At 37.8% G+C, this 21,614-nt stretch overlaps 2 protein-coding genes across 5 annotated transcripts in view; one reads left to right on the top strand and one right to left on the bottom strand.

Annotated features, from left to right (window-relative positions):
- The window catches only part of LOC139453864 (focadhesin-like), a 347,871-nt gene that overhangs the window by 86,284 nt on the left and 239,973 nt on the right, over positions 1–21,614 (top strand). The window lies entirely within an intron of this gene.
- Positions 1–21,614, bottom strand: part of LOC139458944 (FMRFamide receptor-like) — an 89,187-nt gene that overhangs the window by 53,674 nt on the left and 13,899 nt on the right. For 3 of the 4 annotated variants that reach the window (XM_071240397.1, XM_071240385.1, XM_071240390.1), the window contains exon 2: positions 18,989–21,386. In XM_071240397.1, coding sequence (XP_071096498.1) covers positions 19,358–21,157 — 1,800 coding nt within the window. In that variant the 5' untranslated portion in view covers positions 21,158–21,386 and the 3' untranslated portion in view covers positions 18,989–19,357. Of the gene's footprint in view, positions 1–18,988; positions 21,387–21,614 lie in introns of those variants that run through there. The other variant, XM_071240405.1, reaches the window with a different exon arrangement.

The following is a 21,614-nucleotide window of genomic DNA, read 5'->3' as shown; positions in this document are numbered from 1 at the left end:
TCAGATGTTAACTTGATTAAACACAATTTCAAACACTTCACTATTTAGTATGAGACAGCCTTGATACTGTGTGTCAAGCAAGGACGTTTTGGGACAGCCGTTGAGACTAAATTCTGTGACAGCACATTTCATAATCGAGTGAATAATGTGTTTCCATGTTTAACTCACCTTGACTTATCTAACAGTTATTAATAATATGAATCATACATACTGTATTTATTGTAATAATCACCCTGGGTGCTAAGAAAATTCGCAAAAGAGGGCACTTAAAAAAACCTTAAATACAAAGTTAATTTTGTTTTCAAGGAGTAGTGACAAAAATTAGTTTACAATGAAATGAAACCTGTATAGTGATCAGGAAGTTATATGCCTTATTTGCATGTGCTGCTGTTTTTTGTAAAGAATATGGAATATTCACAAGAAAATATGGGCAGTCATATAAATTAGTAGGGGGTGCTTTTAATGATTACTTATAGATTGGTCTAGAAGTTGGTCAGTGGGTTCTTTTTGGAGACTGTCAATTAATATGGTGAATACGGTAAGTGTTGTATTCAAGCTGAAGACGATAAGATTACATCCTTTCTGGTCATTGCATAAACATCAGCTTAATCAGTAATATTTTCACACCAATCTCTCAGCCTCTCGATTTAAAGGTCCAAAAGTATTGTTACAAAATGTTTAGAGAACTTGAAAAATATCAACAAGAAAATCATAGTCTTTCATGTTCAGAAGGTTAAACACATCCTTACCACAGTTATATTTCAATGAATAAAGGTGAACTACAGAACGCATTGCCTTGCACTACCTAAGATTTTAAACGTAGTTTTGTTCAGGGAGTCGGGTGCTTGGACATGTACCAGTGTGAACTTTGTGTCAGAACAGGTTCCCAGTTCTTCAAGGTCATTGTAGGAGATGACTCAAAATGGATTGGATGTTTATACTGACTTGACGTATTCTGTGTCAGAGGGGTGGACCTTGTTCATGCTTTCCACCACTGGTTTGCCTGGCAAAGCCTTGATTATTTAAAGGCCGGAATATTGCTCCCTCTGTCATTCATCACATTTCACTGACTCACTGGGTATTCTGGGTCAGGACAGGTCCTCAGTTTCAGGTTCTTGTCATCAGGGCCAAGATGGGATACATGACATGGTCAGACTTGTCTAATTATGTGTCAGTAATCCCCAAAGCATTTCATGTTCTTCATTCTATCAGCCTTTGGTTTGCCTGCACCAGACTGGATTAACAGGCGTGATATAGATGGAATATTACTGAATGCAACATTAAACGTCACTCACTGGTTGCCATGACATGAGCTTGTACCCTGACCACCACTGAGTATGTCTGGAGGAGGGAGTGTCTGCCCGGAGAGAGGAAGGTCAGTGGTTGCCATGACATGAGCTTGTACCCTGACCACCACTGAGTATGTCTGGAGGAGGGAGTGTCTGCCCAGAGAGAGGAAGGTCAGTGGTTGCCATGACATGAGCTTGTACCCTGACCACCACTGAGTATATCTGGAGGAGGGAGTGTCTGCCCGGAGAGAGCAAGGTCAGTGGTTCAATATCTAGACCCATCATACCAAAGGATGTCAAAAATAGTACTTGTTATTATCCTGTCTGCCGCTCGTCATCAAGGGGCTAAAACAAGGACTGGTCGGAGTCAGTATACTGTTTCTGAGTGGGATATTCATGTTAAACTGTGGCCTGGCATCCCAGTGGGCTAGCTAGCACTCTTAATCTGGCACATGTCCTGGACTAGTACAAGCAGCCACACATTCATAAACATGCATGCTATGTAAGTGCAATAATCTTGAATGTAATGATAAACCCAATTTTACCTCAACACCTTGGTAATTGTGTCTACAGAAGGTTCTACTGATGTGATGTCAGTGTGTCTACCGTGTTTACAGCAGGTTCTACTGATGTGATGTCAGTGTGTCTACCGTGTTTACAGCAGGTTCTACTGATGTAATGTCAGTGTCTACAGCAGGTTCTACTGATGTGATGTCAGTGTCTACATCAGGTTCTACTGATGTGATGTCAGTGTGTCTACCGTGTTTACAGCAGGTTCTACTGATGTAATGTCAGTGTCTACAGCAGGTTCTACTGATGTGATGTCAGTGTCTACATCAGGTTCTACTGATGTGATGTCAGTGTGTCTACCGTGTTTACAGCAGGTTCTACTGATGTAATGTCAGTGTCTACAGCAGGTTCTACTGATCTGATGTCAGTGTGTCTACCGTGTTTACAGCAGGTTCTACTGATGTGATGTCAGTGTCTACAGCAGGTTCTACTGATGTGATGTCAGTGTCTACAGCAGGTTCTACTGATCTGATGTCAGTGTGTCTACCGTGTTTACAGCGGATTCTACTGATGTGATGTCAGTGTCTACAGCAGGTTCTACTGATGTGATGTCAGTGTGTCTACCGTGTTTACAGCAGGTTCTACTGATGTGATGTCAGTGTTTACAGCAGGTTCTACTGATGTGATGTCAGTGTCTACAGCAGGTTCTACTGATCTGATGTCAGTGTGTCTACCGTGTTTACAGCAGGTTCTACTGATGTGATGTCAGTGTCTACAGCAGGTTCTACTGATCTGATGTCAGTGTGTCTACCGTGTTTACAGCAGGTTCTACTGATGTGATGTCAGTGTGTCTACCGTGTTTACAGCAGGTTCTACTGATGTGATGTCAGTGTCTGCAGCAGGTTCTACTGATGTGATGTCAGTGTGTCTACCGTGTTTACAGGAACAGAATAGAAACAAACTGTTGTTGACTTGAAGAAAATAATCACATAAACTTAAGATCACATGGCCGAGTTGGCAATAAAGTCAGTGTTGATGTGTCCCAGGGGGGAAACTTCCTGTAGTAAAGGCTTTGAAATTAGTACCATAATTGACAGGTACATAGACTCCCAATACACTATGAACTGGCCTTGATATATGATGAAACCAGTGTCGACATATTGAAATAGCACGCGAGGAGCCGGGTAATGAAATGTATGTCGCAATGGGTTATCTTACAACTTAACTACATGGAATGTATCCTTTGGGATTGGAAGCTGTAATGATTTTGTTATATGTTCAAGGTCCCCATTGGCCGGTGATTGGTCTGAGGGAAGAGCTTGAGATTCTTCCAGGCTTTAAACTCTATGAATATAGATGTGGCCATTACTGTATGTGCTTATGGTTGTATATATGTGAACACATTGGCTTTGATTGGTTATGTGCATCAAGAAGTGAGGTCAAAATACAATCGTTCAAATACTGTTGCTTTGATTATTGTTTTGATTGTCAACAAGGCATCAACCAATATTTGTATTTCATGTGATTAAAAGGTTCTTGATATTAAGGATGTAATGCTATAGTTATTGTTTCAATAGTTGTGAGAGGTAACTGGCTGGAATGCCAGATTTTTACTCTTTCTGTCAAAACCACAGCAAAGCTTGTGGGTTAAAAACAGTCATATCAGGCAAATACGCCCAGGGCGCTCTCAAATTTAGAAATAGAGGGCTCTTATTAGAATTTTATTTTAGTGAATAAAAACAGAGTTAAAAGGTAAATTTTGTGGTTTATGCTGACAGCCTGAAATGTTATGTATGACAGATATATTTTTCCAGAATTTAATTGCCCATAATTAAGTGTGCATATAACAGATGAGTGTGTATTTTAAGCGAATATATAAGTCTTGTGTACATTGATCAATTGGAAGGGGTGCTAATTAGGATTATTCACTGGCCAATTTTTTAGCGAAATATCAGTATAGTATAGTTTCATTGTACAGGTACCCATAGCTATGTTGTATAGTCGCCAATCAGGCAATATGCATGCAGTTCAGTACAGCGGCTGTGTGATATGGTACACAAAATGTGATGATCTTATGCAATGTAAAGTAAAGGTCATCTGTGAATGTTGTGAATTTTGACAGCAATTTATCAAGAAATTATGATGAGATATGGGTTGTTGCCAAAACAAGAAGATACAACTATTATTTACATCTATTTATGTATTATATATACATATCTTGTCGGCTAGTCAGTATAATTTTTTGTTATTTTAGACAAATATAGGATGACCTGTGTGCATTGCAACTGTATAACTGATTGGTTGTTGGATGCATGGTAGATTTTCATTTGGTACATTTCTAAAACAATTGCCAGAATATAAAAAAAAATGAAATCAGATGTAAGAGGAAGTGTTGATATAAAAGTAACATTTGATATCATTTGATTTATTCTGAACACTATTTATTCTTCAATTATTAATAAAGGCACGGATGTAGAATAAATATCGATCCATGGTAAAGGCCTGTCAAAGATGTAGACATCTGTGCTCATTGAAATATTCAGAAGTAAACATCTGTTCTTTGCTGACGGTGCAGCAGCGTAAGGTTTTAGCTTGGCTCCGTCTCTACATGTCACTCATTGTCTCAGCAGACATTGATCCACGAACAAGCCCATTTCTAAAGGGGAGTTATTGCCCTTTGGAACAAAAAGATCACCCATTTTGTTGACAGTTGGGTTCAAACAAATTACTCACTCAAGGTTTTCAATTTTGTAAGGGGAGAGGGAGCATATTTTATCAGTGCTTATTTGGGGGATTGAATTAAACGTTTTTATCATATAGGCAATTGGTGAATGTGGTCACAAACAATCTGAAACAACCAACCCTGTCTTTGTTGATTCTGATTTATTGGTGCAGAAATGATCAGTATCAGGCAACAAACACATGCTTTTTTATGCAAATTGTGTAAGATGCGGGGGCTACCTGTAGGGCAGGACTTGCCTACTCTTTTTGTGAACACCTGGTGTCATCACTGATTTCCGGGAATTCAGGATGGATCCCCTACTCAATGTATGAATAAATGTGGTTTCCATTATGTAGTGTTCAAGTTTTTACTTTTTCAATAAAAATATAAAACTGGACCAGCTGTCTAATCAGGAGATAGTTGTTGTTTCGGCTGAGATGTCAAAGAACTGCATGCATATCATGAATAAGATTCATTGTCCACAGCTGTTGGTTACTGTTCTTGCAGGCACTGCCACTGGGTCTAGTGGTAGAGCGTCCACCCAGAGAGTGGAAGGTCCGGGGTTCGATCCCCGGCCACGCCATACCAAAAGACATTAAAAGATGGTACTTGTTATTACCCTGCTTGGTGCTCACTAAGGGGATGAAACAAGGACTGGCCGACTCAAGAGTCAGTATACTGTGTCTGAGTGAGGTATTCATGGTAAACTGCGGTGTGGTGATAGCACTATAAATCGGCATCTGTCCAGACTAGCACAAGCAGCCACACATGCACACATACACATGCATGCACGTCGCTAAATACGTGCATTAATCTTGGAAGCGACGTGTAACCCCATCTCACCTCACCCTTTCTTGGTGGCATTTGTATTTGTTGTTCTTCTTCTTGACCCAATAATACAAAAGGGTATATTGCCTTCACCCTTGAACAGGGCTCCCAGCATGTTGACTGTGTACAGTTTCGTATTTGTAAGGGAAACCCCTAAAACTGTTTGTGTACCAGTACAAAAGTGAAGCTGACTGTTAAGTGGAAGTCAGGCATGTCAGATTGCAGGTTTATTACCCTGTAGTTGAGGTTTGTGAGTTGTGGAACAGTGTCAGGAGGTGGTCCACTTTATGAAGATGGAAAGCAACCACCAGAACAGGGCACATCAGAGAAGACTTGATGATGTCTGACAAGGGGACACCCCTAACTGTGAGGCTTTTGAACATGGGGCTAGGTTGTGGGGGCCAGCCGTATGTCTGAAGTCATAAACCATGCAGTCAGATCATACTTCCTCACAGAGGTGTTGTTTTTAGTCTTGTTTTGTACATAAAAAAGTGTGGTGTGTTTCGGTGTCTGATGTTGATTTACGTACCAATCCTTTGCCTTGATGTTACGTATAAGATGCATTTGGTGTCAGTAGTATTTTGATCTTGAGGTTCATCACAGGAATATGTAGCTGTACAAAAATAATATTTAAAAAAATGATGGATGTATCCAGCCTTGGATACATGGCTCAATATTTAAAGAAAATAATTGGTACAACATTTTTGTGGATTGATATATAATTAGTTCTGTGATATGTTTGCAAACAATTATAGGGACCCTCCAGAAGTACGCTTTGTAAAATACACTACGATTAAGGATTTCAAGGAGTTTCCTCAGGAAGATTAATTTTGAAGTAAGTCAAGTGTGTCTGGTTTTGGATTTTACATGACACATGCTCATGCAGGGACAATGAGATACAGCTACAGTACACATGTGTAAATGCAGTAGGTGTGACTTTAAACAATAAACCTACCTCACAGTGTGTATCAAGTATTAAACAAAGAACTTCTGTCTGGATTTTTGTGTGGCTTATCTGACATGAATATGAAATATAGTAGTAAGGAGAACAGCTTGTTGTCAACGAATGTCAGTTCTTAGGGAAATATTTTAATTTGATGCAGTGGTCACATGCTTGCACATTCAACCTACTTCCTCCTTCTGAATGTCATATTGGTGATGGGTGCATGGTGCATGGTGCATGGTGCATGAAATGTTGAAATCTACATATTCTGCGGTTGCAGGATTTTATTGTCCTGACATAGCATGTTGAAGCATGATACTTCATGAGGTGAGGTGAGGTGACATTGGGTTTAACATCGCATCCAAGGTTATTGCACTTATATAGCGACATGCATGTATGTGTATGTGTTTGTGTGGCTGCTTGTACTAGTCCGGACTGATGCCGATTTATAGTGCTAGCTCACTGAGATACCATGCTGCAGTTTAACATGAATACCCCACTCAAACACAGTATACTGACTCCTAGTCAACCAGTCCTTGTTTTAGCCCCTTAATGCCGAGCGCCAGACAGAGTAACAACAAGTACCATCTTTTAACGTCTTTTGGTATGACACGGCCGGGGATCGAACCCCTGACCTTCCGCCATCTGGGCGGTCGCTCTACCACTAGACCACGGAGACGGTCCATACTTCATGATGTATGACAGTGAATTCAACAGAAGGACATCAAACATGTGAATTATCTCCAAGAAAAGAATTGGTGTTCATACGACATGCCACATTTGACTCAATAACAACTGAATCTGCATCTAAATGAAAAACATGACACAAAAAGCATGAAAATAATAGACTACGGCAACAAGCAGCACAATACAATAGTCTGTGTGAAGAAATAACAAAATATAGTGTTACCTTTAATATATTGGATTATATGAATTATGTAAAGATTTTAAAGAATTTAAAACCCATTCCACTTAATTAAAATCTAAGCATGCAGTAAAGGAATTTATAGTAAGAATTCATCTTGGACAAACATGTGCAATTGATGAAGGGGTAATGTTATTTCCATCATAATTATTAGGAGTTAGTAAAGATGAAACTTGATAGATGGTTGTGATGCCTCCATGCTGGTTCCGAACAGATAACATTACTCCAATGATATTTCCAACCCATTTTATTTCTCTTGAATACTGTAACATGGGAGCAATTTCTGTTTAATGACATTCAAATGTACATGTTATTTCAGAGAAATTGACAACATAGGACATATTGCATTAATGTTAAACATTCTACAAACATTTATATTTCTGGTACCTTGGTGAACAGCATAACAGTGTGTTCTTACAATTCTTATGATACATTAGTAAAATTATTTCCATTTTTCGTGGCATATTTTTTAATTTGTATATTGAAATGATAAAATATGAACTAAAAATGTCTGCAAAAACATGTTTCATATTATTGTTAACATGATTTTTACTTACTGGTACATTAAACAAATAAGATGTTTTTTCTCACAATAACCAAAGGTTAGACTGATACAGGTTAGCTTTATTAAGTTAGAGATTGTTTGTGCTTACCAAAATAAATTGCATTATTGTTAATAGAAATATGCTGCAACATAATTTGGTAGCGGATTAATAATGCAAGGGCTTTCATGACATTTTATCAAGATTTGGATTGAAGACAAAATATGTTGAAATTAAACATGAATCATGAACTGTTTCAGAAAATGCAGGTATATCTGTATACATATCTTGAAAGTCATGACATCTCATTTCTACATCTAATTGATATAGGATTTGGAAGATTTTGTGTGTCATTTTCACCAGTGATTATTAAATACTGATAATTTAAACAAGGCATCACATGGTAGACCTTTGGACATTTGAAGGAATAGGGTTGGATTATTTAAAAACTTTATACCTTTCTACAATTTAACAAAGCAAGTCACAATGTTCAATAATCACATGTGCGAAAAAACAAAGCAAAGTTCAACAGAATACTTACATTTATACAAGTGAAACACAACAAAACTATATGAATAGTGTAAACAAGTCATTTCATTGTTGCACCTTATGCTATATGAGCCAATGGATTGTAAAAAGGATGATTATCATCAAAAAAGACAAAATAATAATGTAAAACCTTTAACACTAGCATAAATGCCAGAATTGAGCACTTGTATGAATAGCCATGTTTGACAAATTGCAACATCACAACAAATGTATATTGTATATAAGGAAACAAACACAACTATCAAGTTCAGATTCTATTCACAAAAACATATCTCTTTCTGAACTTCATACAAGTAAATAAGTAAATGAAATTGATTAAAAGAGTTTTTAAACTAAAGGAAACGATACACATTATTGTGTTCTATAAATGCTCATATACATGTCTAAAGGTTGACAAGTTAAGAAGGGAAATGCATTTGTTTGATTGCAATTGGAAGGAATAGGTTAAAAAATTGGAACTTTTGCAGTAAACTGATTGATTGGAAGTTGAAACACCTGAAGAGGTTTTTGCCTGAACTTTATAGCTGTTTGTTTATAGGATACATACACCATGGTAACATGCATAGAAATGCAAATAAATGTACAACATATGTGGGAAATTTTCTAAAAGCATCTCTATGATTATCTGAAGTGCTAGAAACTTTCTTGAAGTGATTGGTACATTTGTCAAGCTGTATTCTCTGTTTGGAATGCTTCAAAGAAGTTGCTTTACATCCTGAAGGATGCTGTAGTTTGTTATTTGATTTGAATTTTTTCTTTTTAGAATGTATCAATAACGGTATAATGCGCCTATTTATCCCGAACCATCTTACTGTGAAGATCGATTGTGCAGATTGAAGTGTTGGTAACAGCAAGTGTAGAATGTATCAAGTCCCATTCACTTCAAGATCAAGTATGCCATTGAACCAGTTGTAAAGGGTTTTCTGATTGGATATTTTGATACATTAACCATTGACTGAAACCATGAAATTTGATTGTCATGTATCAATGACTGTGGAACACTTAACACGAGGGAAAGAAAATAAATGTTGGTGCATCAACTTCATTTAAACTAAAAGAGGAATTTTATGACTGAAGCAAAACTAAACAAAACAAAACATTTGGGGAGTCTATATTCTGTTGTTGCCCTGCAGACAAGTAATGTGTATTGCACTTTAAACATGACAGTGGTGGCTCACTTCATAATAGCACATTGAAATAAATGGGTATTTTTAATTAAAATGAGGATATTAAAACATGTTAGAATCATGATTGAAATTATCTGATTCATGTGACCAATAAACATTCCTCTATTCAGCCTAGAAGTATTACTGTTTTCTGAATAGAGGGAAACCTAGTTTTGTAAAGGAAATGATGAAATAAACTAGGTAACCTGACAATGTGTGTTAGAATGTTTCACAACACTGCATGTGTGATATAAATGACGCTGTTGTATTATTACAATAAAAACAAAATGTGCATATATAGATAACTATGACCAAAGGCAGTTCTCTGCTGTTCACAGCATGATAAAACATATCAGTTTGGACACAAATCATATACTATTCATTATGTTAGTAAATGGGACCCAGTGCTTCACTGGACTTGTTATCAGACAGTCTGTTACATACTAATGTTGATGTGAGTGTGTTCAATTAAATGATGCAGTCGTCAATATTTCAGCCACGAAGCCAGGAGAATGTACCTTTAAGCATCAGATAGTGAGTGTGTTCAATTAAATGATGCAGTCGTCAATATTTCAGCCACAAAGGCAGGAGAATGTACCTTTAAGTATCATAGTGAGTGTGTTCAATTAAATGATGCAGTCGTCAATATTTCAGCCACAAAGGCAGGAGAATGTACCTTTAAGTATCATAGTGAGTGTGTTCAATTAAATGATGCAGTCGTCAATATTTCAGCCACAAAGGCAGGAGAATGTACTTTTAAGTATCAAATAGTTGGTGCAGTCAAAAGGTGCAGTCAACAATATTCAAGCTCTATCATTGATCTATCAGTAGCAGTAATTGAGTCCTGACCAGGCAAGTTACTGATTGAAAGCATCAGTGTCTTGACAGTCAGATCTTATATTCTCCACATGCTACCTCTCTGCATGAAGATCATGGCAGGGGAATTTTCTAATCAGCCAATCAGTGTTGAGGCTTCTGAATTCTTTAAGCAAGTGAGCAAAGCATCCAGACAAGTATGACTGTTTTCTTTTTCTGGAAAACGAATATGCTTGGGGAGTTCTGAATGCATAAACATAAAGCTGTTGTGGGTATTTTATGCCTCCTGTCATTCAGGAGGGTATAACTCAGTTTATACTATATCAGTCTTCTTTGCTAAGATTGAATGTTCTGAATCAAGGTGATGAAGAAATGAAACCAAATCATTTTGGAAAGCTGGCGTCTGATTGTCTCAAGATATGCTCAAGATATGCTCAAGATATGCACACATCCTTCATTTAGACAGGATGGTCAAAGTTTGAACAGCCCTCATCTGATGTGACCTTTAATGGAGTGTCGCCATAACTCGATGCATGTATCAGATGAAAATACAAGATCTGATTTTAATGAGATTGTGCAGGCATGGTCAGTGATTCACTCCATTTACTCATGATGACAACCATTCATCAACGTCACTGATTCTGTCCATCAGATCCTCCGAAAATAAGTAAGACACTGTAGACATATTTATACCCTTTGGTGTGAAAGATTATTGCAAAGTACATTTCACTTTTTTGACACTGTATCTAGTTCATCTTGTTATCTTTGTAGCTGCAAATATTGCTGACTTGTGTGCAGATTCAAAACATGTTCAGTATCGAGAGTAAGGCTGGCAAAACATAACGATAATCGGAATAATCGTCGATGGGAAGAAATATTAATTAATATCAATATGAAAAATGAGTCCTTGATAATATCTTACATAAACTATTGTGATGAAGTAATGTTTAGATTTACCAAAACCTGTTATTGTCAATAATGTCAATTGCTGAAGATGGAAAATAACTGTTTTTGTTGTATCTCAAATGTCCACAAAGTAATCCCTGCATAAATGTGCCACCACTCACCAGTGGAGTGAAATATGTTGATTGCTATAGGAATTTTAGTTGCTCAAAATTACCACTCCACTATCTATAAATAATTGATCGCTATTTACTTAATGATTATCAATCTCTGTGATCTGTATTGACAGCCAGCCCAAATAGAGAGTTGCTTGAAGCTGTGTCTTTAATTGTCATTGATCAGGCTGGCATGCCATTTACTTGGTTGTATCATAAAACAAGGGAACAGATGCTTTAAGTATAACTCAACAGGAGTTAAAGAACACCTGATTTCTTCAACTGACTATAGTTAATCTGTCATGGCTGGAAGGTGTTGCAACTCACAGGCTTCCAATCGTGGGTGTTCTTTAACTTGTTTTGAGTAGTATATCATTTGTTGTAAATTTCTTGTGGATTTGATTGTTAACAACAAATATGTTGCAGCAGTGGTTTCATGTTTCTGTTATGTAATTAAGAGTCTATCAACACATATCCTGTCCATTATCAATGTAATTTAGTCATTTATATAACAATGTGTTTCAGATATAGCAATCCAAACTTTCTTACAACACAATTGGAGGAAAAAACATGTTTTTTAATATTCCTACATAACAGAAATATTTAGAAACATTATCAACAATTTATGTACAGATGGCTATAGGACAGTGACTACAAATCTTGAATCACAGTGGATTCACTTCGATGTGAATTATTAACAATCTGTGGAGTGCTGCTTTGACATGTCTGAGGAATGTTTATTCATGGAATCACATTCACAGGCGCTGACAATGTTCTGTCTGGCCTATGTGTAGCTATGTCTGAGATATTCTGTTGGTTACTTGTGGCATTAAAGTGTCATGTTGCTTGTCAGGAAATTCCCAACTGTATGTATGTCCTACAAGCTTGTTGTATTTTTATGATTTTTTTCAAATGGCACTTCTTTGTGGAAATAATTAACATAGCATTATAAAATATTCAGAAATGTTATTCTTATTACTTTCTGTGAATAAATGAATGTGCTTTTGATACCTGTTTATTGTCTGATTACAGTTTAAATTTGAAATATTTGCAAGGTGTATTTATTCTTAAGAAAAGCAAATCATGGCATATTCATTTTTCTAAGTGTTTTACACAGTTTTTGTCATGAATTTCAACTTATTTTTTAAATATAAAAAAAATTAATTATATTTTTCAAATTCAGAGACTTTTTCCCAAACTGCTCTTTCTTTGGTTGTGGCCAGAAATTGAAATAGATGTATACAAACTGTTTTTGCAATTTCTAATGCTAATTATTTGTAAAATATTCCTGCAATTACCACAATGTAATCTCTTATGGATGTACACATAGATTCCATTGAGGACCAAAGGCTACAGTAGTCATTTCTGGATTATTGCTAAGTACAGGAAGAGTACAACTCACAGCACAAACATCTAGGTAATATCAAAGTATGTAACAAAAGTAGCTAGCATCACGAAGGGCATTGTACATGTGTTAGAGGATATGTATGATACAATTATTAATACCAAATATAAATCTATCTTGAAAGCACGATAATCCACAGGCACCTTATCTCCATCACAACTGTCTTTGTCTTAAAATATTGACCACTCTCTCCATTCATTATCTCACACCAGAACACAAGTCCACATCTCTCCACCAGCCAGACAGAACTGTTTCCTTGTCCACTCATTATCTCACACCAGAACACAGGTCCACATCTCTCCACCAGCCAGACAGAACAGGTTCCTTGTCCACTCATTATCTCACACCAGAACACAAGTCCACATCTCGATCTCCACCAGCCAGACAGAACTGTTTCCTTGTCCACTCATTATCTCACACCAGAACACAAGTCCACATCTCGATCTCCACCAGCCAGACAGAACAGGTTCCTTGTCCACTCATTATCTCACACCAGAACACAAGTCCACATCTCTCCACCAGCCAGACAGAACTGTTTCCTTGTCCACTCATTATCTCACACCAGAACACAAGTCCACATCTCGATCTCCACCAGCCAGACAGAACTGTTTCCTTGTCCACTCATTATCTCACACCAGAACACAAGTCCACATCTCTCCACCAGCCAGACAGAACTGTTTCCTTGTCCACTCATTATCTCACACCAGAACACAAGTCCACATCTCTCCACCAGCCAGACAGAACTGTTTCCTTGTCCACTCATTATCTCACACCAGAACACAGGTCCACATCTCTCCACCAGCCAGACAGAACAGGTTCCTTGTCCACTCATTATCTCACACCAGAACACAAGTCCGCATCTCGATCTCCACCAGCCAGACAGAACTGTTTCCTTGTCCACTCATTATCTCACACCAGAACACAAGTCCACATCTCTCCACCAGCCAGACAGAACAGGTTCCTTGTCCACTCATTATCTCACACCAGAACACAAGTCCACATCTCGATCTCCACCAGCCAGACAGAACTGTTTCCTTGTCCACTCATTATCTCACACCAGAACACAAGTCCACATCTCTCCACCAGCCAGACAGAACAGGTTCCTTGTCCACTCATTATCTCACACCAGAACACAAGTCCACATCTCGATCTCCACCAGCCAGACAGAACTGTTTCCTTGTCCACTCATTATCTCACACCAGAACACAAGTCCACATCTCTCCACCAGCCAGACAGAACAGGTTCCTTGTCCACTCATTATCTCACACCAGAACACAAGTCCACATCTTGATCTCCACCAGCCAGACAGAACTGTTTCCTTGTCCACTCATTATCTCACACCAGAACACAAGTCCACATCTCTCCATCAGCCAGACAAAACTGTTTCCTTGTCCATTCATGGCACACACAACATTCAAGCATTTCTTTGTAATGCAGCAGCCTTAAAAATATATTGCACATTCAGTATTTGTACGTGTGAAGTGACTCCACATCTTTACCGCCATTTAACATGTGAATCTTCTCATTTATATGTTCACTTGTCTATGTATAGTCCAAGTAGCATATTTTATTCATAGATCAGACTTTACTGTTTATATTTTTATATTTCTTTGTACTAGGAAAAACCAGGCCATTGTTTTATTGATGAGACTGTCTGAAAATTTCTATTGCACTTTTTTTCTGATACTGTACAAGGCTCCAATTGACAGCATACAAAAACAAGGATAATCTATTTATAGAAGTCATTAACAAAGTTGTTCTTTAAATAATGACAACTGCCCAAAATTTCACAATGTTATAGTCGCATTCAGAATAAACTACGTTTGTATATTATTGTAGGTTAACTTCCTTTAAATCTTTGTAAAGTTCAACAATATGTATTCTGAATAATGATTAAATATAATTGGATTACTATAAATGGTCATTGTTTGAGATAAGAAAACCTTAATATTTGTGAAAGATGGAAATATGTTTGAATTAAACAACTATAGGAACATATGTTGTTTGACCTATTTTTTAACAAAACTGTACACTGCAAGGCCCCCCCAAATGAGTCCATGGTTGAAGTCCAAAGAAAAGGAGACCTAAAGAAGACCATTGATCAAAGCCTAACCCTGTCTTAGAGTTCCTGATTGTATTGGGTAAATCACGCAAAATATGTCATCATAATCCAATTAGTTTTGAATTGCTGGAAAAATATGCATGAAAAATGTCCAAAAACAATCGTATAACAACACATACATACATGTGCGTAATTATCTTTGCTCTTTTTTGTTTACTGACAGAATGCAGGCTTCACCTATGCATAAACTGTACTGCAGTGATTAATGAACAACATTACTACATCTCGCTTAACACAACTTGTGTCACTGTTGTGAGCTAAGTCGACATCTGACATATTTCAGGCAGCACATGAACAGTAGAAAATTGGAAGTTACCTGAAACAGCAGTTTGAGCATAAATATTTAAAGAATATCTTCTTGTTGGTTTAATAATAACCAATAGACTGGATTCAAGGAAGTCAAATCATTTCAATAGACAAAGAAAACTATCAAGTACTCAATGGGAATGATTTGAATGATTTGCTTGAGCATGGCCAGCCTCAGTGTCTACAGATTTGACAAACTTTCATTAAGTAAGCTCAATCTGAAAAGGTTGTATGAAACAAAACAGTCCATGTTGAACAAATTGTGTTTTGCTATAAGCATTTCCCTCAATATGGACTTTGATCGGTCAGTCGCGTAGATGAAAACTAATCCCAGGTAATATTTCATCAGTAAATTATTGTCGACATGTTCACCACGTGACTACAGTTTGTATTTTCTTGCATTTAACAAAATGTCTGCCACTTTCAGAAGACGTTTTGAAATATTGAATTTTTCATAAAATACATGTACTAAATAATTCATTATTTGAATGCAACCATACTTTAAATGACTTCATGTTGAACATATTATCTCTCAACCATCGGCTTACAATAATGCCTTTTGAAGTTCAGAACTTGTCTTCTACCTAAATATATCTTTCTTTTAAAAAAAAATAAATTTAAATCGTTGTGACAAAGCTTTCAAATTTAACACTCTGAGAGGGTGTGCCATAACTTGAATGCTGTGTGCTTTGAAATGGAATTCAGTCTGTGCTATAACATTTGAATTCAAGCAGTGCATCTCACTGGCTCATCCTTTCACTACATCATCTCACCATGATGACTGTACATTCTTTGATATGTTTTACGCAAGGCCTCCTTTCACCGTACAACCGTCACCATCACCGTAACGCCTGTTACAGGTAGTGCAACATTCATTGCACCTAGATGCATGGTGGAGTGAGCCACTGTGCAAACTTACAGCAGACCCACATCGTCATCTCAGCTCTGCAGCTGCCGTAAACCTTCCAATAATGAAGCAGCAGTAGTTGACCATAGATACTACCCATGCATGATGTCGATCAATAAACCAGGGACAATAACAAGTCATACTTTAGTACATGATATGTGGGTTTATATTCAGGAATATGATTTCTGTAAAGTATGAAAGTAGTTGGACAATTATACTTGTGACCTACAAAATGGTTGCCTTAACATTCTTGAGTTATTTATCTTTGTCAGTCGGGGAACATCGTGAAAATGTCACCATGTCCTTTTAACACACCATATTTCAGAGTGGATGTCTTCCGTGGACTGTTAGACATGTGACATGTATAAATAATGTGGTGTAAGGTTAGCTTGACTTTCACGAAAAAAGTGTTGCATACATTTGCTGAGTTTTATTACCTTGAAGCTTTAAGTACTAGTTTGATGGATTTAGTCCTCATATTTGAACTTCTAATGGGCAGGTTTTAGAAATGAAGCATGACTCTTGTGGAGCAGGAATCAAGGTGATATAGAATGATGATAGTGTGGTAACAAATTGAATCTGTTAGCTGCATTAATTAAGGATTTAGTTATAAAGAAAATTACCAATAAATAACAGGTTATTTTGTAAATATGTGTAGATCTATGTTAGTTAAAGCCCATTAATGGGCCAATGCAACATAATCACATTGTTCTTACAGTTCATGTATACGTTCTCAACAGTCCATCCTGCATTCATTCTGGCACCTTGTCCACATAGACATGCCCAGTAGTAGAGCAGTAAACTGAAGCACCCACCTTTTCCTATGGCCTTCCTAAGTAAGTGATGGCCTTTCACCAGTAAGTACACATTCTGCTTAAGTTCATTACACACTTCGCTGCCATTTCAATTAATTTCTTCCGAATACACAGGGAGTAAGCGCTGTCCATGACAAATCGGAAGTTGGTAATTAGCAACTACCATTTTCTCACTGGACAGTAAAAAGTGGGATTTCACCTGAGCACGTGGAGCATGCTTTAGGCAAGTTCTTAGCCCTTTCACTTGATAATTTGAACTAAATCTAACTTATATCATGCACTGAAGGGCTTCCGGGACCACAATCATTATAGTATTTATGTACGGCCCTCAATAATCGGTTCAGTATTTCTTAATTTACTTTGGTGTCATCTGTCGAAAACTAGGTTCTTTTCAGCATAAAAAACAACATTATTTCTTCATACAGTGCAATCTTTTGTCAATTTTGGTTTTTGTGTCAATGTAATACTTTTTTGTGATGTATAAATTCTGAGATATTTAACAACACAAAAACTGTATGAGTTGGCTGTGTGAACAAATTTACTGTCAAGGTTGTTGAAATAATACTATCTGGGTCGTTAGTATAAGAAGGTTACATTGATTGGAACAGTTTTAAACAGCAGTGATATTGATCTTCTGATGAAAACCTTTTAAGACTTTTAGCTAGTCCATGTATTCTCTCATGGTATTTCAATTACCTTCTTTTGGTCGCAAAGAGCTTTGAACGTATTCATGTAGCTATAAAAAATAACACATATTTGCTTTCTTGTTGAAAAAATGCGACAAGAAACATTTCCATAATCTTTGAACATCTCTTCTAAAAGCAATGACCATTTACGATTCTGACTATATTATATTATATTATGTTTGTTTGTTCTTTTAAAGCCTCATTCAGCATTATGCCAGCTATAGGCTGACTACATTATAAGCCTTCGTTTTGGAATCCCTATCAAAAAGTGATGATTCTAGGTGTTTGCGAATAGGAGAACATATCCTGCCCCACTGGTGACACCTGTCGCAAACTCATACAAAGGCAAATCAAGTGTTAACCTAAACAAAATTGCATTGGATATAATTCTTGTCACTGATGTGTTAAATTTGGAAATGTCCTGTTGAATGTTGAATATTGAATATTGTTTGACATTAAGGGAAGTTGAAGTCTTGCCTCTTGTCATACAGTCTTGTGGACAGTTTTTGTTGCTCTGAATCTTTATACGTAGGTCATCTAAATATGAAACAGATGAGTCAGTTGACAGGTCTCTTTTAGTTCAAGATGTTTAGGTAAAATGGCTAAAAACAAGCCTAAACCATGCTCGGGTGAAATCACAATTTTTACTGTCGGGCAAGAAAATGATAGTTGCTACCTACAAACATCCAGTTTGACATGGACAGCACTTACCCCTGTGCAGTATATTCTTGCCAACCTGAACATTGCATTTGAGACATGTACAAAATGAGCCAAACACCTATCTCTTGCTCTGATCGGATTCTGCGTCCTTGCTGCTTTCCAGCATTGTCCACAGCAATGACGTTCTTAGCTGCTTAGAATCTCAGGCCTTCCAATGAAAACTGACAGACTGCAACAGAAAACTGTCATATGTCTACAATGCACAAGGAATCGCAGACAGAAAACATTGAGAACGTAACCCAAAACTATGAAACAGCATCATAAATCTGAGAGCATGCTGCCGGAACGGTATCATGAAAACAAACCAATACGTGTGCATATCAAGAAGAAAATTAACCATCATGTCACGAGGATCAACAAACAGCGAGTAAATTTAGATCATACAGTGCTAATATAATAATACACCTAAAACATACCGGTACTCTATATTAGGATGGAGGATGTAAATTTACTCGCTGTTTGCTGATCCTTGTGACATGGCGGTCAACTTCTTTCTTATTCTGTACATGCATAGTGTGGAAGGCTGCAGGCAGGGTGTTTTAGTGATGCCGTTTACATGATTCCGACAACATGCTCTCAGAATTATGATGCTGTTTCTTAGTTTTTGGTTACGTTCTCAATGTTCTCTGTTTGCTATTCCTTGTGTATTGAAGACATATGACAGTTTTCTGTTGCAGTCAGTCAGCTTCCATTGGTAGTTCTGAATCTGCTAGGACCACTTTTGTTCATCTTGGGTCTCTTGAGAGCCCTAACACCAGTCATGAGATTGGAACAAGCAGGACCTGGCAGAGGATGACCCGGACAAGTCCAATCCACTCATGTGGCACACAGACAGAAAAGAGTGACTTCACATGGCTATGGATTTACCATATGTCACCATTTCTATATCTGCTGCAACCATGTCCAGTTTCATGCAAGATTGCATCTAGCTAAAGCAGAGAGACATCAGCCACAAAGTAGTGATGCTGTCAAAGAATGGCGCTCTTAAAACTGAGCCTGGTAGCACCGAGCCATGGAAGAGAGATGTCTACACCAGGTAGGCGTGCCTCTAAAGAATGTCACTCTCCCTACAACTCTCCAACAACAGAAGGAGTGGGGCATCTAAGTCAGATTTAGCAATATCTATGTAGTTTTCATTTTCAATAAAGTTTTCGTTTGGAATGAATTCTTCCTTTGGTAAATGGTTATCTGATGAGGGGTGTTTACCATTAGTTTCTGGCTTATCATTTGGGGCCTTATTTGTTTCATCATTTGGTGGTTCTTTATCATCTTTAAAAACTTCTGGTTGGGCATTCTCAACATTATCATTGGTATCCTTTTCAACTTTTTTGCCATTGCTAACATTATCACCTGTGCTAACATTAGATAGATTTTGCTTTTCTTCTGCATCATTTTCATGGCAAACTCTTTCCTCATCAGCATTGTGACCTGTTTGAACATTGCTGTCAAGAACATTGCAGTCAAGAGCATCACTGCTGCTACTTTCAACATTGTTATCAAGGTTACCATTGGTAGGTTTTTCAACCTTGTCATTTTTTACACTACCAGGTGCAACACTATTATCAGTGAAATTGGAGTCATTAGAAACAGGAGGTGAGTACCTGGAAATTGCAGCAGACTTGGTGACGACCCCAGAATCCCCTGTCGTTGATGTAGTGTGGTTATTCTTGTTGGCCATCTTGACATATTTATTTGCCCCATTTGCCTTCTTCATCTTATCCATCTTGAATGTGTTTGAAAACGAATTAAAATTATCCAAGTTCTTTCGCATCTTTGGGCAAAATATTCGAACAAATGTCCGTCGAAACTTTTGCCCCAAAGCACAGTACAGAATGAAATTCACAGCACTGTTAAGATTCACCAGGAAATTCCGAATAGTTGATAGAATTTTCCATCCAAATGAAGAGTGTACAGCGTTTATGTCGATAGCATAAGCCATATTGTATATTAGAGCTGGCACTTGGAATAGCATGAACAGAAGAACAACCGATATCAACATGATTGTCACATTGTTCTCCCGTGATTGACGAACATTCATATCTTTCCGTTGTGCTTTGGAACGTCTCACAGCCAGTATGAGAAATGTGTTGAGCACAGCCAGTGACACAAGGGGAATAACACACATCACCAAAAAGTAGGACCAGCCGAAGTAGATCTTATTGTAAATTGGGTCTTTGTTGAACTCTGTTGGCATTATTATCATACAGGAGTCATTCGTTGGTGGATGGGTGAAGGCAAGTACTTGATATTCAAGCCACCGGGGTATGTTGTACAGAAGAGATACAAAACACACACCAACTATCACCATTCTGGCACGATTGATCGTGCACATGCCAGCTGCTTTCAGAGGGTGACAAACAGCAATATATCGCTCCACAGTGAAGGAAACGGTCAGCCAAATTGTTATCATCTGTGCAACCAGACCCAAAGGGTATATGAATGCCACAATGTAGGGGAAGACTGTGTACTTGTATTCATCAGTGAATTCGCCTAAGCTGATGAGGAAGAATGTGACCAAGAGGACGATGGAGTCCCAGATGGCCAGAGCCATGAGGAAGCAATTGGTTGATGTTCTCATGGTCTTGTTGGTCAAGACAATGACTGTCAGCATGTTGCCCACAAGTCCAAGGACAATGGTGAACAAGGTGATGACTCCATTCAGATAGAAGCTGAGGTCAACTTCCCATTGCTCCAAAGTTGGCTTAAGATTACAGAAATTGGGAGGAGGTTGCATTGCCGTGGTGGTATCACTGCTGTTCCCAATGGTGTAATTGTGGAACAATGCTATTCCTGTTTCATTCATGTTGTGGTCGGGCCAGACAACCGTCTCCATTGACTCACTGCTCATTGTAGAAGATTAGAACACAAGGTCAACCAGTGAAGACACAAGGTGGGAGGAGGTCAGTTTTGGAGACTCATCGGCATGGTCGTCTGGGGATGGTTTCTGCTCTCACAGTGGTAGTTGCACAAGGTGGAAGGAGGTCAGTGTTTGAGACCCGTCAGCATGGTCGTCTGGGGATGGTTTCTGCTCTCACAGCTGTAGTTGCACAAGGTTGTCCCCGTTTCATGCCTTGCATCTGGAGGTAAAAAAACAAAGTGAATTTTTGTACGAACTCATCATGCTTATATATACTTTAGTACACACACATATAAGTACACAAGATCCCTATCTATACACAAGATAAAGTTAGCTTTTACTCGGAGCAAATGCAGGGATATTGCCTCTTAGCAAGGAGGTGAATCTTAATGTCATCTCTGTAATCCATAAACAAATTCCAACCAATAAAAAAATAAATTTGGTTATT

This window comes from Haliotis cracherodii, unplaced genomic scaffold (assembly GCF_022045235.1).
Source record: "Haliotis cracherodii isolate W230 unplaced genomic scaffold, xgHalCrac1.p SCAF_1, whole genome shotgun sequence".
Lineage (NCBI taxonomy): Eukaryota > Metazoa > Mollusca > Gastropoda > Lepetellida > Haliotidae > Haliotis > Haliotis cracherodii.
The sequence above is the reverse complement of the archived record's forward strand: the minus strand, read 5'-3'. Positions and strand labels throughout refer to the sequence as shown.